At 36.3% G+C, this 18,190-nt stretch overlaps 1 protein-coding gene across 4 annotated transcripts in view; it reads left to right on the top strand.

Moving 5' to 3' along the window:
* Positions 1–18,190, top strand: part of khdrbs2 (KH domain containing, RNA binding, signal transduction associated 2) — an 88,211-nt gene that overhangs the window by 3,763 nt on the left and 66,258 nt on the right. For all 4 annotated transcript variants that reach the window (XR_014091151.1, XM_081616301.1, XM_008429838.3 and 1 more), the window contains exon 2: positions 11,879–12,006. Coding sequence is in view for 3 of the 4 variants with exons in the window: in XM_081616301.1 (XP_081472427.1) it covers positions 11,879–12,006 (128 nt within the window). In the remaining variant the exon portion in view is untranslated. The remainder of the gene's footprint in view (positions 1–11,878; positions 12,007–18,190) is intronic.

Below are 18,190 nucleotides of genomic sequence, written 5' to 3'. Positions count from 1 at the left end.
TTCCAAACCAAGTCCTTTTCTATCAGGTTATATTTTGGCAGAAAATGCTGTAATAGGAAATACATTCTGTCATATTGTAACCTTAACTTTCAAGGATTTTTATTGGGATACTACGTGTTAGACTTGCTCAAACTGGTGCAGAAATATTTGCCAGATGACGATCTGTAAATTTTGTCACAGATTTTATTTTTTCACCCTCTGTAGTTAGTGGAGGCCACTTGTGTGTAGTTTCATTCTGGAACAAATAAGTCTATTTTATGAAGGTTTGTTAGAAACACTAGAGAGGAAACAGTATCATGAAGGCCAAGGAAACACAACAGACGGGTGAGGGATAAAGCTGCTGAGCATTTTAAAGTGGGGTTAGGGTAGAAACAACATCCCAGGTGAATATCAGACCAGGATCATTGTATTCAAATACTAGAAATTTCAAAGTACTAAACTTTGAAATTTCGATTTAGGCTTTCTGTCTTTTCCCCTTTGCAGACGTCTCTGGTGTGTTGTTTTTATATTCCTTTGTGTTCCTTTGCTGTCCTCTAGCTCCTAGCTGCTCCAGGCAGACATCCACTCTGCCTGAGTTTGGTCCTGCTGGACATTTCTCCTGATTGAAAAGGATTTGTCCTCAGCTGTGTTATCCAATCAGAATGCACAGCCCAGGGGTTTGAATCAAGTTGCAGATTAAATGCCATTTTCTGATGACCAATTTCTTCAGTTTTGAATGAGTTCTATTTCTTTTGTGTTTCACCTGCAAAGTCCTAAGTACTTAAATAAAAAGCATCTGTGGGAAAAAGCCAATTTACCTTCTATTGAAGAACTTAAGACTGCTTTTGTAAAATGCTAAAATTAGATCTGGACCACTTGTCACTATAGCATGTTGCCAGCCGCCAGTAATTGAGGTTTTGCCAACTCTCAGCAAGGATCGTAATGAATGACACTTGTTTTGACAGCTGCTTTGAGAAGAAATTGTGGCTGTTCACAGACTCCTGTTCACACTTTTATCCACAGTCATATTTTTGTCTGGCTATTGTCAGTGAGAATACGGCATCAATTCATGAAGCCTGAAAGCTTGACATAACGACAAAACATTTCGCCAAGCTCATTTTATGTTTCATTGTTTGTTTACCTGCGATAGCTATGTCCGGGACCACAGAGAATCTTCAGCAATGCATCCTATTTCTGATTTAGACCTCAATTTAACATCCCAAATTCACTCATGATTAGTTTAACAACAAACTTAGAAACATTTTTCAGTCACTACAAACACATATCTATGATTTAAACTTTAATGTGAAACCTGTCATTGAACAGGACACTTGAAATAGAATATACAGACTTACATCACACTAAATATATGTTGCGATAATTTAATACCTTAACTAGAAATATAATGCTATTTTATAGATACTTAAGTTGGCTGGCTAAAATGGATCGTACCGAGGAACACATTGAGCTAGACATTGCTCTGTCACTACTCATGCATCTTTGGTGACATTTCAAGATCTTTCAAAATTTTCAAATACGCAGCTGAAAAATCTATATCACGAACACAATGTACAAATGCTTCAAAGATTTGTGTCTAGAAGACGCCTGTTGCCCAAACAGTAAGATGAAGTTGAACTCTCTCAAATCCTTCCTTCATTCTTTTGTTCCCTTCTTTCTCTTTTCCTTCCCTCCTTCCTTCCTTTCAGTGCAGAAAAGTAAAGCCTGACCACCACAAACATATTTATTGTAAATATATAGTGAACTTGTCAACCAGCTAAAACAGGATCTGAAAAAGTATGGGAGTTTGACCAGGAGAAACCCTACCCTAATCCCTCTTAACTCTTAATGTTTAACTTTTACTTCTTTACTCTGCACTGAGTGTGCATCTTAAAGTCATAAAATTGATTTAGAACATGATTTTTTTTTCACCTTGAGATCTAAAAATTGATTTCCACTTATCTACCTTTCTTTATTGTTCATCAGTTGTTATTCACATTTTGCTTGTATCCATTAAGGCCTGCCCAGGATCCAGCGGTGACCGAGCTTGTTGTCACAGATAAACAGCAGCTCTTTCAGTGTGATCTATCAAAAGGACGCCAAAATTACATCTCAGGAAAGAGATGTAATTTTGGATTGCATTTTCAGCATTTAGCAGACACTCTTACTGAGAGTGACTTACAATGAGTGCTCGGGTCGAATAAGATTAAATTCCAAGGTCACGGGCATTTCCAGCAACAGAAACGAGTGAATGTGCCAAAGATTCAGCTCTCAGACAATAGATATTAGATAGCAGATTATATTGCAATGTATTTAATATTCACATAAAAGAGGGGAAGTTTTAAAGAAATACAAAGACACTGAAAAAAAACGTCAAAGTCTGATTGGTTAAATTACAATAGGAGTTCTTTATTGTTAATCACATTTTTTTTTTCCTATTTGGATTTAAGTACACCAGACAGCAACAAGTGTGAAGTAACAGCAATCTAATGAGGCAAGTGGAAAGGTATTCATACCACTCTATTTCTTTTACATTTAGTCATGTTACAGACTTGAACTTATGCGTTAAATTGGCATGTTATGTGTTACAAGAATTCAAAGTAGCACATAAATGTAAAATCAGAAGACCCAAGCTGAAGTCTTTTGCAGCCTCTACCTTATTTTCTTCCAGGATTCTTCTCTCTGTTGTCTCCATCAATGTTTCTATCAACTCATACTTCCTTCCTTCCATGGTATGTGGAATTAATTTTCCACCACAAAATATTACATGTTGAGCAAAAAAGTATCTACACAGAACACCTTCTTTCACACGCATGCTGTTTTTCTTTAATAGCTTCTGACAAATTTGAAATGGGATTTGTTTTGGGGGGTTTTCAGCAGTGACTTAAAAACTAGAATTTATTTAGGTGTATCAGAGTAACTTGTAAAGCAATGTATTTTTTATTTTTTTGTCAACTTTACAGCCACAATGTATTTTGTTTTCACCAGATAAAGTCCTAATGAGATTTATTGGAGAGTGGGGTTATGACATGACAAAATGTGATAAAGTTCAAGAGGCAGGAATGTTTTCATAAGGAACTGTTCAGTCCTTATGAATATAAGAGCCTCACATGTCCTTTGCTTTTATTGCTTCGGAACGCAATTCGGTTTTTAATGTCTGGCAATGAGCTTTATTTTCAATAAAACATTTAATAAAAAGCAAACAAATGATGTACACAACTAAAAGGTAAGTGTCTCAACATATTCTGAAATATTTCATACTGTTGAATAGCAACTAGAGAAAAAAACTAAACTAAACACGAATAAAATAGAACAGTTACCGATAAAACCGTTCATGTCTACCTCCTAAAACCATTTTCTAACACCATTGGCTTCAGATTATATTCATGCAAATTAAACTGTAAACTGATAAATATTAATCTGTATGATTTTTAATTCTACCTGCCATATCAGTAATTTAAAAGAAGAGCAATCATTAAAAATCCATTGTGATTAAAATGATAAATTACCCCTTACTTTTAATTTGTAATTTTTGTCAAACTTAATTACTTTTCGACTCAGCACACTTCTCTGCAGAGAATTTGAACATGGCATTGTAATTAGACTAGATGGCCTCGGTGCATCACAGTTAAAATCACATAATCGGCATGTGACCAAACACTTGGTCGTGTGCGACTCGGAACGCTTCTTCACAGTTGCATGTATTGCTTTTCATCCGTCTGTGTTTGAAAGAATAGGCCACAGTTAATTGTGCATCTCATAGTTCAATCCCCCAACTCTACCCTCTTTCAGGCATTGTAACATATTTCAATGTTTGATCTAAGCAAGCAATCACTTAGAGGGGAGTAATTACACAGATTCATTTTTGCAGCCAGTGTGAAGTCATTATTGTAGATACTGTTTAATGGTTGGAAGAAATCTGTGAATAGTTGAACCCTCTGCTGAAGCACTTAACAACAAGCCTCTGCGTTTTGGCTTCTGTCTGCATTTGGCACAGCAACCTCTGGTTCAAAGTATAATATAATAACAATTTCGCTCCCTATTGATTGGTTTACGACTATGTAAACAAACATTTCCAAGGATTTTGACGTTAATAAACAGCAAAATCAAATAGGTGTGAAGCCAAAAGCCGTACTCTCATCTTACATACCCCATGTTTTAGTTTTTTTTTTTTCTTTTTAAGCTTGCACAACAGATTTAGGGCTATTCAAGGTCCCTTGTCTTTCATGCACCTGGGCAAAATAAAAAAGCAAGTTATGGTAAAAAAAAAAAGAAAAAAAAAAGAAAATAGTCAAAGAAGGATGCTTACTGTGTGCAATTTTTGTCTACTCAAAGCAGACATCAGATTCCTCAACGACCCTGAGTTTGCTCCACTGGGTGTGATGATGTGCATGCTTCATGCTCTGTTTTATCTCATCAAATCTCAGTGTGACGTGACAGTGCAGCAGACTGGAGATTAATCAGATGTATGTTGGTGGAAATTAAGGCTGATTGGATTGATTAAGGTGTCATTTCATCACTGTATGCCTGTTTTGTCTGGATTCGTGTTTCTCTGTCAACCCATTGGAAAAGCGCATTTCCACCCCTCCTGCTTAAACCTCCTCTTACAACCCCCAGCAGAGAGACGATAAGATTTGATACCACAAAAACTGTCTGTGATATGTGTACACATTCTCCTCAGTAGGAGAGAAAAAAACCCTGCATGCTAACATAGACTTTCCAGCAAGTAAAGAGACATGGATTCAGAACATTGTGTGTCCAAGAATAGTATGTTTTTTCTGGCAGTTTTTGGTGTCAACATATTGAACATATTGAACAACATATTATGGTCTCCACATATAATTTATATCATTTCCTGGAACATTGTTTTGGTTACTTTGATGCAGTGAAGAAAGTTACTCTTATCAAATCCCTGCATGCTGTCTAATGTAACCTGTGTCTTTTTTTTAGTTTTCTCTGTTATTGGTTAGATCAGAACAAACACAAGCAACACCATTTGGAACAAATTTGCACTCAGGAGATTATCAGGTGACATTTGAAGGTGTCAATATTGGCTATAAAAGCAGTTTTCAGTGAAGACTTGTTTTCTTGGGCTGCACAGTGGCGCAGTTGGTAGAGCTGTTGCTTTGCAGCAAGAAGGTTCTGGGTTTAATTCCCGGCCTGGGGTCTTTCTGCATGGAGTTTGCATGTTCTCCCTGTGCATGCGTGGGGTTTCTCCGGGTACTCCGGTTTCCTTCCACAGTCCAAAAACATGACTGTCAGGTTAAATGGCCTCTCCAAATTGTCCCTAGGTATGAGTGTGTGTGTGCATGGTTGTTTGTCCTGTGTGTCTCTGTATTGCCCTGTGACAGACTGGTGACCTGTCCAGGGTGAACCCCGCCTCTCGCCCGAAACGTTAGCTGGAGATAGGCACCAGCAACCCTCCCGACCCCATTAAGGGACAAGGGTGCAAGAAAATGGATGGATGGATGGACTTGTTTTCTTCTTTGAAGAGGTGTCATTGCTTCTTGCTTTCATAAAGGAAAAGTTAGTCATTTATTAATATACTTAGCTTTTAGATAAATTTAGAGATGACAGCAACTGGCTTTTTGAAGAGATGATTCTATAACTGTGAAATACGCATTTTCTAAAAGTAGATATAAATATGCGCTAGGTCTGTCTGGTTGTTTTTTATTGTTTAATTGTAAAACAGCAATATCGCACAGAACACTTTGGTAAATCAAATCAGAGCAGCTCTCAGAAAACTACGGTACCCTAAAGTTTGGCTGAATTTGTTTTGAAAGTAAAAGTTCTGTAGATTTCCAAATGAAGTTTTAGAGATCTAACAATAATAAACTTTTCATCTCACTTTTGATTCAATCTTATATTTGTAAACCAAATATTTCAAGCCATGTTTTTGTTCCAGTTTGTGCTTTCTGCCCTTTTTACATGATTAACGGACTTTAATAAAAAAAAAATAGCTTTCATCTATGCAGTATTTTGACTTCAAATTGAACATCCAGTATCTGCTAAGCTAAGCAAATTAACAGATTTAAGTTTGTGTGGCATTCTTTAAAAAAAAAAATCTTCCCAACTTTCCTTCACAGGGAATTTATACATTCATTTCCCATTTCAAGGATAAATGTACTTCAAACTGTTATTTGGTCTCTTCTGGTGCTCTGTGTCACTGCATACATGCCAAAGCTGATGTGTTTAACCTTAAGCCATGGCAGGCTGACTTAGCAAATTCTCTCTTTTTCAGCAGAAACCTTGTCTCCTAACTCGTAGAATTGCACACATACATCTGGCTGCTGTGTGGTTGATACCTTGTTATGTTTTTTTTTTTCACTGCTGCCTGCTCTGAAGCAGCACTGATGCAGTTCGGGCAGTGAAACAAAGGGGATCAGGGGCACCAGAAAAGCCACTAAGAAGGTTTTACTCATTCAGTCTCCCCAAATGAGATTTTTTTAAGCCGACAAGGAGGACTGAAAATAGTGACCTTCAAAGTGCACTCGTTCTACTTTGATCTTTAGGCTCCTGCTGCTCTCTACCATGCTCTATACAAAGATGATAGCAGCACTCACCTTTTTCTGGATTAAATAGTGTAAGCTCATTTTCGTTCTTTTCTCTTCTACACAATTGACTGCTGAATTTACAGACAGGCTGTTGGCTAGAATAAAAGTTTTCCATTATAACTGCTATTCCAAAGTACAATCTACTTTCGAGCCAGTTATAGATTGTTGCTGTAGTCAAGTACAAATTTACATTAGACATATTTGTAAGATATACACTTCTCAGTCAAAAACACAAATGCATTTTTTATTCATTTATTATCTAGATCCAAATCTGTTATGTAACCTGGAAACTTAGTACCACTGCAACACAATGGTTGATCTTAGGATATGTATGTATTAACAATACTTAAAATGTAAAACATAGCCTACTTACTCCAAGGAGGCTGAAGCAGACTCAGAGCGGATGTCTGCAAGACATGTCTGCTCCAAGATCAATTTTTACGATTGCATCCACATTCCCATTTTATATACAGCAAACTGCTTGGCGGAAAATGGTGCTCTCATCAAACTGTTTTGTAATCAAAACTGAGCTGATGAACCTGAAAGTAAGCGCAATAAGTCGCAAGAACGGCCATCAGCCAGAATGCCATTACCGACTGGGCGGTGGCTGCCCTGGTGGAGAAAAAGCTTGTTTAGCCGTGCAGCTAGCTTGTCACACTAGCTGGTATCCATTCAAACTGTTAAATTTTACATGAAATTTGCATGCAATCGGTATGCTGCCCAATGAAATCCCGACAGTCTGGGAACAGTATGCACGCAGTCTGCGCAGCTCACAGAGGGAGCCCCAGTAAGTGGCCCTTTTATTCTTCTTTGATGGAAATATTGGTCAAGATTGAGAAAACCCGGTTTTCCCAATGGCATGAACAGCTTAGATATTAGATCAAGGGTTCAGGGTGATGTTCTTCAAGTGTTTCATTCTGTTAACGTAGTTTCTCTAAAAAATTCAATGTCACCCAAAACTAGCAAGATAGAATTTAAAAAAAGAACTGTTACGGTGAAATACACTGCAAGAAAGACAGCTAACTTATCTGTTGTCTAGCACACAGCCACAGACATCCTCCATGGAGGAAGGTACTCTGCAAATGGTCACAGTTTGAAAAGCTGACTGTTCACAGAGTTCTGCCTCCGAGCATATTTTGCAAAGTTAAATGGAAGAAAAAAGTGTGATAGAAAGCTTTGTGAAGCTATTCCTGAACGAGTGACAACATCAAAACTGCCTTACCTGGGCTAAAGGGGAGAAAACATTACTGATGCACCATTTCCCAACACCCTCCCTTCAGATAAAAGTAAACTCTGGGCTGGAGGTCCAATGTGAAGCTTCCATAGTCAATAAAGATTTGGGGGGCCATCTCAGCTGCTGCTGTTGTCCACCTGTGTTTTCTCATGTCTAAAGTCTCCTCTTCGTGCTTCACTCTGATGGCAAGCTTTATTGACTGGCCAGCAAATTCATCTGACTTAAACCCTGTAGAGAATCTGTGGAGTTTTGTGAAGAGGGACATGAGAGACACCAGATCCAGCAATGTAGAAAAGTTGAAGTTTGCTAATGAAACAACCTAAGCTTTCTTAAACCTCAGCAGACACACGTGCTATTTACCTCCATGCCACTCACCACTGACACAGTAATTCATGCAAAAGGACCCATGATCAAGCCTGCGTCATACTCTGTACATTAAATAAACATACTTTTCAGTAGGTCAATGTTTCTGTAATAAAAATGTGTTTCACCTTTTGAATTGGATCACTGTATCTTAAACAGTGATTTTCAACAAGATTCTAATTTATGAAGAGGCACCTGTATGTGGAGGCTCCTGTTCTGTTTAAATGTCACAAATAGGGATGTGAATCATCTCTGCTCATAGGAATAAAAGGTGAGCGAGTTTTCCAGTCTGATTAACTTTGATTTTTAACTGGAGGTTTAAGTTACACTCCGTTCTCAATTGCAGGTGACTGCAGTCTGGGCATTATCTGGTTCACTGACATTACATACTAAAGTCATCTTGGAACCTCTGCAGGAAATATGTGAAAGCACTTTTATGTACAGTACCAGTTACACACTTTCCTCATTCAGCTGTAATTAGTTTGGTGCTTCTGGTCTTACACGAATAACAAAGCAAATATTGATCTGTTTACCAGAAGCAATTGAATTTTAACATTTCATATTGTTTTTCTAAGGTTAAATCTTGAACTTTAACTTGATCCTATACACAGCATGGATGAAATGAAAATAGCTGGAAACAAAATCGGAATTGATAGAAATGCTTGCAAGTCAATATTCAGCTTGTGACCATGTTGTGGTCGGAATGAGGATTTTGTTCCTATATGTATAGTATGTAGTTCTAGGAGATTCTTAAGCTTTTTGTCTGCATAGTGCTTTTTGAGTCAGTCCTCACGGTTTCTATAGAAACCAAATTATAGCTTGGTCTCATTTGAGTAATGAAATGTAGTATTGAGGAAGATCTGTCATGTTGTCGGCCTGTTTTTATTTAAAAATGGAAAGAATTAGGCACTCAAATGAACAACTCAGACAAAATTTGAAATAAAATATATATATATATATATATATATATATATATATATATATATATATATATATATATATATATAAAACTCAAATCACGGTCAGTACCCAAGATGTCAGTCAAAAAGGCAGAAGTATCCAAATCAGTGGGCAGAGGCAGAGTCAAAAGAGCACAAGGGATCAACACACTAGAGGCAAAAATCTAAAAAAAAACATGCCAGGAATGCTTGGTAGTGGACTCAAACTGGAATGGAGGGAGGGGAACATAGTGAATAAATAAATATGGGAGGTGAAGTTGACTGGGAGCAGGTGAATTCAGTTAAGCATGCTTGAGATCACAGTGGAGCTGTAACGATTCCTCGAAGGATTCGAGTTCCTCGATTATTAACATTTCTCGAGGCAAATTATCTGCCTCAAAGCTTTATGTTTTACTGTTTAGCGCACCTTGTTGCACCCGGTTGATTATTTGTGTTGCACAACGCTATCACTTCTGCCTATGAGTTGTTGACAAATGCTATCCAAATTCGGTCGGGAGGGATTATATTGATTGATGATTATGTCTGGGTTTAAATGGAATACAACGGCCTTTCTCTTCCTGGAGCTGCTGCCTGCTGCGTGGCGGGTGTATGCATGCAGGCAGATAGACAATTTCTAAACTACAGAAAAGTAATTGTTACAGACAAATATGAAAAATTGGACTGATGTTCATATGTGATATTAATTCTGCTATCGTGGCAGTATTCATCAATATTTTACTTTATCAATTTTTTACTTAACAATATTTTTTTTATTACTCAATTAGTCATTAGAATAATCGAAAGATTACTTGATTACTAAAATAATAATTGACAACAGCCCTAAATCGTAGTCAGCAGAGTTGGGGCAGATAAAAGCTTTCATGCAACAATGTAGAGATTTTGCAATATTAATTTTTTTCCAAAACCTGTCTATGTTTGCTTTATTTATATGAAATCTAATGGACTAACTGCTGTTCATTTGGCTAAAAAGGGAGTGATATTTATTGTGAGTCAACAATGTTGGTGTTATCAAATATTTGAAAAATAATAATTTCTTATTCAATAGTTTCTCCCATCTAATAAATGCATTTAAATTAAAAGGTGATCTTTTAACAGTATTATAATACACTGATGTTATACATGACTGTTTTTTATTACATATCTTTACCAGGGAAATCAATAATTTCAGCTTTTGAAGAAATACCGTTGTCATTATTGACTTCAGCACAAACCCACACATGAATTCTGCCCCAATTCTGGGTGTTTGGGTTTTGCAGTATGTTGGTGCATTTAGATTATTTGGTTTTCCATAATCCTTGTGTATTCCAACAGCCATTTTGTCGAATTCCTCGGTTACACTTCAGTAAATTGTCTTCACTCACAGCTGCAATCAGTTTCTAATCAACCACATCAACAAGGAACATGGGGAACATTGTTCAGCAATCAGTTCTCCTGCATAAATATCCCTCTCAGACAAGTCAGATCCAAGGCAATGCTATTTTGGATTTGCCCCTGGACTTTCAATTTTTATCTTTTAAATGAAATGTTTGAGTTTCACCAGCCTGCATCCTTCCTTCCTATCAATAACAATATTAGTTTCAAAGGTGTTAAGGTTTGTTTTAAGTATAGATGTGGCCAAAATGACCTACAGTACTAATAAGTTTACAGGATTTGTATCCTGATTTGTTTCACAGGCTTTTTTGGGCATTTCTTTATGGTCTGAGATGCTTTAATGCAATTTTTTTAGGATACATAAAATATATAGTGTTAAATAACTGCAGAGTTTGAAGCTGCAAATCAAATCTTTACACCTGTGAGTCACGGATTCAATTGACCATCAAAGGATGGAGAATTTCACTGTGTGTTGTAAAATTATTTGTGAAGTTTACACAGTGAGATCCACAGAAGTGTTATAAACGACGTGATTTTTTGTAAGTGTAGGAACTCAGAAGGGATTATTGATCTCCTCTGATCCTTTTTGAGGTCCACTTCAAAACAGAATGGAAAATTTGTACATTCTGTTTCAAAGGACAGTCACCGGCTAGATGAAAAACAGTGGTTTCAGTTTTAGAGCACTTACCAGCTGGAAAGACAATGGAGGGAATCCCCAGAGCGTTGAAATCTCCTTCATGTATCCTCCACAGACTATTTGATTTATTTATGCGCTGGATTTACAATGCACTAAATGCATGTAGGTGCAAACACAACCACCAGGTTCAGGAGATGGGAGCAATTTGCATCTATTTTTGCATCAAGTCACAGTTCTCCTCACCTCAGCCCCAAGCAAAAAACTGCAGCAGGAGTATGATATCTGCATGTTTCTAAATTAATAAGTGGTGATAAATTCTTTAAATGAATTAATTCAGAGACATTTATTCAAGACAGTCTATACAATTTAAATATTATTATAAGGTGTCTGTGTAAATATACTTTCTAACTTAATTACAACAGAAGAACATTTGTCTGCGATTACATTAAATTTCACTTGGGGCCAACTTGTTGACTCCTCTTCTCAGGTCCCTGGTCCCTCAGGAGGGAAATACTTCTCAGTGAACCTCACCCATGTTGCACAATAAGGAAAGATTCTCAACTTACTAAGCAAAAACATGACTTCAAAGATACTGTAATATGCAATTTGTTTGGTTTGAGAAATGAATTTTAGGCCCATGACACAAAAGAGATTCTGCCTTTTGTGACATTCCTCACCCATTTTCTAAAATAAACAGTGCATATGTTAATTTGATAATATGCACATGCAATCTTTTCTAATCTTTTTCCATTTTTTTTTTCCATTGTGTTTAATGTTTCTGCAGAGATTGGGAAATATGAAGGTGATGAGCTGAAAAAAGATGTGGACACAAATAAATACCTTGATATCATCAGCAATAAAAACATCAAGCTCTCTGAAAGAGTTCTTATCCCTATCCAACAGTATCCAAAGGTAAGAAACTACAGCTTCAAATTACTTGACTATTTAAGCTATAATGCCAATACTCTGTGCTTTGGTTGTGTGTTATATCATCTGTGATTGCAGTGGTTAATTGCTGAATGGAGACTTTTGGTCTGGGCCTCCTTGTTTGGCTGCACCTGTCCACAAGCACTAAAATTTAAAAATCTCTCTGGGCTCGAAACTGCCTTACGGAGAGCTCCCGGACGGTGTCTGTTTATTTTGATGTAGTCATCAAAACCCAAAGTTTTCAGTAGACTAAAGCACCCAAGGGTACAGTGAAGAACAGTGGTCATAAATCACTGTGACACAGTGCTCAGGATTCTGAGTTATGCAATGTCGGTACTGGCAAAGTCTGAAATGTAGCCTAATGAGACTTCTCCAGCAGGCAGTTTAGCATCATGGAGCTGCTGGTTGAGCAAAAGTGAAAAGATTTCCTTTCACTGTAATCACAGAAAGCACAATTTCTAATCACAGATTCATGCACAGGGTATGAATATATTTCACGCTTTAAGTTATTCGTTTCTAATGCATTCATTTTTAGCTCTTCCATTCCGGGCAGTATCATTAGTTACATCTTTGTGTTATGCTGCACTGTTGGTAATTACTGTTATCAGTCATTACAGTCATCAATATGAAAGGAAAAAAAAGTCTGAACATTTTAATTATAGTCAGTTAATTATTAATAATAGTTCATCTGTGTAATATGTAAGACGAAAAGCACTAGAAAGTGTATGAACAAAAAAATGAAGTAAGAGTTTTGATGTTACAATGCAGAGTTTCCCATTTAACTATTCAAGACTTAATGGAGATTTTGAGTCAGATGTTTAAAATGGAGATTTTAATCTATTCGAATTTCTTTGCTAGAACTAAATAATATAGTTTAAAAAAGTCTGTTGTTACGTAGCAATCTCTCTCTCTATCAAGGAAAATATCAAAATATTTAGCATGCATACATTTGCATAAATAGGCCCAACGAAAAAGTATTACATCCAGTTTCCTTTACTCTTTTACAAATCAGATTACTATTTCATAGAGATGTGCCAATCAGGTTTTTTCCTGCCGATACCGATTCCGATCACCCAGGAGGGCCGATCACCGATACCAATCAAATAATAATAATAATAATTTTTTTTATCATAAACACTACCGGTTACATTATGTGGAAAAAGGAACCATGAATTCACCTTAATTTAGACAAAAACTTGTTTTTAATAACTTTTTCCAAGAAAACTAAACAAAACAGGCATTGTGCAAATTGTACTGCTATCGGTAATACTATCTTTAACAGACTGAAAACATATGAAGCCTCTGAAGAGGCTAAATAATGCAGAGTCAAAATAAAACCTCACAACATTGCCAAAAAAATTCAAGTATAAAACTTAACATTCAAAGGTAAATACAGGATCCATTACGATAAACAATCCAGAGTTACTGAATGAAAACTTTCTGATAGCATGGCAGCTAGCTGATCACTGCTAGTTCTGATTGGCTGTTTCTGACTGAGCGGAGTAATTATGCAGAACAGGGAGGAGATCGATTATTTATTAAGAGATTATCTGTCTCATGTTAGGACAGCGAAAGTTTTAATACGTATGTAAAATAATTTTTTTTAAGTTAGATGCTGCAGCTTTAAGCAGAGTTTCGGTGTGAGAGTCACTAGGTGGAGCAGAAGCGGCACTCTGTCTGTGAAATATTACTACCTGTATCGCGTAGCAGCGGTTCAACAGCGAGAGCAGAACCACATCGCAGCTCGAAGACTTAAATAATTTTGCAGGTTATTTGTTTAGTTTTCTGACCGTCATGCTAATCCGGGTGAGTGTTTGTAGCTGTGCGCTGCTTTACCTGCTATCTGATCGCTCCATATGTCTTTTTTACTGCAGTGAGCCTCGATATAGCCAAACTCCGTCAAGTATGGCATTATTTTTATGCCATATTAGATTCGTTGTGTTGATGCATTTTGACGTGCTTCACCCCACGTGCTTCAATTTTCCGCCGCAACACGCAAACTTCCCCAGTCACTCAGTGCGTTATAGTTATAGTTCCACATCGCTTAGGATTTGTTGCTGCGCGTTTGCACAGTGTGAAGGAAAGAGGAGACCAGCTGCACAGGCAGGCTGCGAAATGAGAAGCAGGTGATCGGTTTGTGTGATCGGCAACAAGAGACCGTGATCGGCGATCATACACTTTTTCACGGAAATCGGCCGATTATGATTGGTGGCCGATCGATCGGCACACCTCTACTATTTTATAAACCTCAAAATCTAAAAGTGCATATCATTAATATTGTTTGCAAGACACATTTTTAAAAATACCAGCATCATTCAACTTAATATTTTAGAATACATAAAGAATGATTTATCACTTTTTGTGTGTGAAAGGGAGCAGTCAAGATTGCACAGCTATGCCAGTTAACAGAATTAAAAAAAATTTTTTTAAACAAAAACACTCATAATTACAAAGCTGACATTTTTAACATGTCTATATCAAGATTAACAGCAGTTTTTTTTCTTTGCAAAAATCATCAGTGGATTATAGAAATAAAAATAAAAATTACAGAGAAAGAAGCTTAACTATTTAAACTACAACATGCGTGACCACCTTTTGATAATTTTTTGCACCATCAATGCAAAATAGCAATAAATTGTTTTCCTTAATAAAAAAAATAAATAATTTAGGACCAAAAACATTATTTGTTCTACAAACATTACTTTGTTTTCTTGATTATATTCCCCTTGTGTGAACTTCTGTGTTTATCTAGATTATTTGGAGTTAACTGATTGAGCCCCTTTGTGTGATTGTTTAAATTTGCAAATCTATTTCAGCTTCATTAAAATTGTAAGCTGTGTTGACCTTTTCTTTCAGTTAGACTGATTTAAATAAGTTCCCTTGTTAAGTTGCAAAAGGTAATTATTTGAATCTGCAAATAAATTTAGCTTAATTACCAATGGCTGGTTTATGAATGAAATGCATTAATTTGCTGCACAAAAAAAATACATTATGTTAGTTTTGAAAAGGTCTCTGCTAGTTCTTATTCCATTTAGCAGAACTCGACCTTGAACAGAAAAATTCTTGCTGAAATGTGATTTATAAACTTTCGAGACTGAATTGACAACACGTTTCTGCGAAGCCATGCTCATGTTTTCCAGTGACTAACTCAGTTGATAAATCACTATAAAAGTACAGACCATTTACAAATAAATCAAGTGATATGTAAATAAATGCACCCAGCTTAAAAAATATCATAATATAAAATAAGATGTTCAAAGTAATGTCTATTAATGTCTATTATTTTGAACACATTATATGTAAGTGAATTTCAGAGAAGACGCACAGCATACTGCATCTGATCTACGAGTACCGGTAGTTTTCTTAGAAGAAACTTGCTGCATCAACACTTTATTCTGTCACCATATAAGGGACTGAATAACAGCATCGCAGCTTGACATGAACCCATGTTTGAGCTCAGCTTCCACTTAAAAATCAGTACAGCTGTTCTCTGCTTTGTTAATGTTATTCATTGTTAGGAGCTCCAGTAAAACAGCTCATAAAATCAAATGTATTTTTATTGTCCCTTATCCTCAAATTTCAGACATGTAAAAACATTAAATATGTTTTATGATGATGATATGTTTTGCTCTCATCGCTTGATTTCAATTGTAAGATCAGCTTTGAACTTAGTGTAGATGAAACTAGAGCACTTTGCAAAATCCCACTTCTGTAAAAGAGAAGACTTTCTTGTAAAACATCCTAAGGAACTTTGCTTGCAAGCAGCCTGACAAAAATACACAATGTGTTTCTCAACTTGGCAGAAGGTTGATGTTTGGAAAATACCAACTGCAACATTCAAAGATTATAAACCAACACCAGCTGTGAAGCACAGAGATGCGACTGACTTTGGAACTGCTTTGTGGCTTCGGGACCTGACCACCTCACCATTAGAGAATCCGCTGTTAATTCAACCATTTTTAATAAAGAACTTTACAAAAATGTGAGACCATCTGTCAAAAATTAAAGCTGGATTCTGCAATATGAAAGTAACCAAAAACATACCAGCAAATACTCCAAGGACTTACTGAACAAACTAAAGGAGAATACTGGGACAGGGGAAGTCCCAGATGTTGTTCTTGTTAAGATGGCGTAGGGTGACTTGAAAATGACAGTTCATGCAAGAAACCCCTCAAACAAAGATGAAAGTGAGAAGTGAGGCAAGCTTTCCCTTAGGCCTCTAAATGGTAGATGGACACAAAGAAACATTTTAGTTACTATCATTTGAAGTCATTTTAAGCAAAGAGGGTAAAACTAGCATTACGTACATAAGGTGTCCTCAATGTTTCTTCAATAGAAGACACCTTCTTGGGTGATATCAATTCTAAAACAAGGTTTACTTTTGGTGTTTTTCAGTAATTAAATTACTTTCTTTTCCCATATTCTTTTAATCGTATATATATGTATATATAAATATGTTTGTTCAATTTGTTCAACATATGTATATATATATATATATATATATATATATATATATATATATATATATATATATATAGATATATAATAAAAGTTACATACATAAATTTTAATACAGTCCTCATCAAAATGAATCATCATCTTTTGAAAATTTTACTAATAGCATAACGTGTATCTTTTACACCAAATTAACATTAGCAAGGCGATCTTACGGAAACAAAAAAATTAAAAAGGAGGCAGCTTTATATTTTCTCTCCCACAATATACATTCAGTCAGAGAACCCAGAGGACATCCAATGGAATCAGCTGTTTCACCCACAACTCACTGCTGTGACAGTAATTAAGGCTTGTTCAGGAGCCCTTCATTCTATTAAGCTGATGAAGATCTCGAAAAAAGTAATCTGTATTGACTTTTTGTCTTTTTGTTTCTGCGCTATGTATTGTTTAAATGTTAGTCTACTCTCTTTTTACAAACTGTGCAGAACTGTGAATGTTTAATGCCAACATAGGGTGTTTACAAATAAGTGAGTTAATACTTGAGAGAACACTTACGATTTTTGCTCTGTGCATACGCATGCATTTGTCAGTAAAAATTAAAATTTCAATCTAAGAACGACATTTTCATTTTTTTTATCAAGGGAAATCCTTGGAGCTTGCATGCAAACAAGAACTACTCAGGCACATAACATGTGTCTTTTAATAAAAATCACACATACACAAAACAGAAAACACTGACTTAAAATTGTGCTTCTATGTATTGAACTGAAACTCTTTTGTCTCTCCAGATTAAAGCTGCAGTCTGATGGGACAGAGCAGTTGTCCAACAGTTTCTGTGGCCTAATTGCACAGTCAGCACTTCCTGTGACTGCAGTGTCACTGTCTTAAACATCTTGGTAACACTGCACTTTCAGTTAATGATAATTAACCACATAAAGCAGCTCCTTGAAAAGCATCCACCACAAAGAATAGAATACAGCAGAAAAGAAAGAGATGTTGTGCTCGGAACATAAAATTCTTGCTGATATCCAAAATATTTACATACATTTTTGCACAGAAATGATCATTTACCAATGTCTGACTCACAGATTTTAGAGCAGAGGCATCTCTGGATGAGACACCAGACCAGGACGACACTAAGCAACTTCCTTTCTCTTACTTAGTGTGGAACTTATTTGTATGTCAATTTTTTTTTCACGGCTGCTAATAAATGACACTTATATTGACTGTCTGTCTCTGGAGGCAGAACAAAACATAAAAAAGCAAACCATTTGTTCAACCAGTCATATAGCAGCGCTCATTCAAGCTTACAGCAGCCATCTCGCTGCAGAGTAATTAAATGCAAGATAATTAAATTGTCACTTGAGAGAAGTCCTATGCATGACTTCAGATTTGCAGAAGCCAGTCATGGAAGATCAATGTGACAAATCGAACAGCGAAGAAAAATTTGCATGTATTTGTCTATGCCCGTACATGGCACGAAGACAGATACACGCTGCAAGTTGTTTCCACTGTCGACACATCGGAGCAGAAGAAGCACTGGCGTGATAAAGAAGGCAGCTGTTATTAATCTTCACCTTTTGCTTCACAGTCACATCTTGTGCTGAGGAAAAAAGAAGTGTGTGGTTTTGTTTGTGTAGCTGTTTTATAATTACTGCATTACAAGGGCATTGATGGTATTATATCATTAATTACTAACAGTGTACATTTTAAA

Source organism: Poecilia reticulata, chromosome 15 (genome assembly GCF_904066995.2).
Source record: "Poecilia reticulata chromosome 15, P_reticulata-male-v2, whole genome shotgun sequence".
In the NCBI taxonomy this organism is placed as follows: Eukaryota; Metazoa; Chordata; class Actinopteri; order Cyprinodontiformes; family Poeciliidae; genus Poecilia; species Poecilia reticulata.
This window is presented reverse-complemented; position numbering and strand designations above follow the sequence as displayed.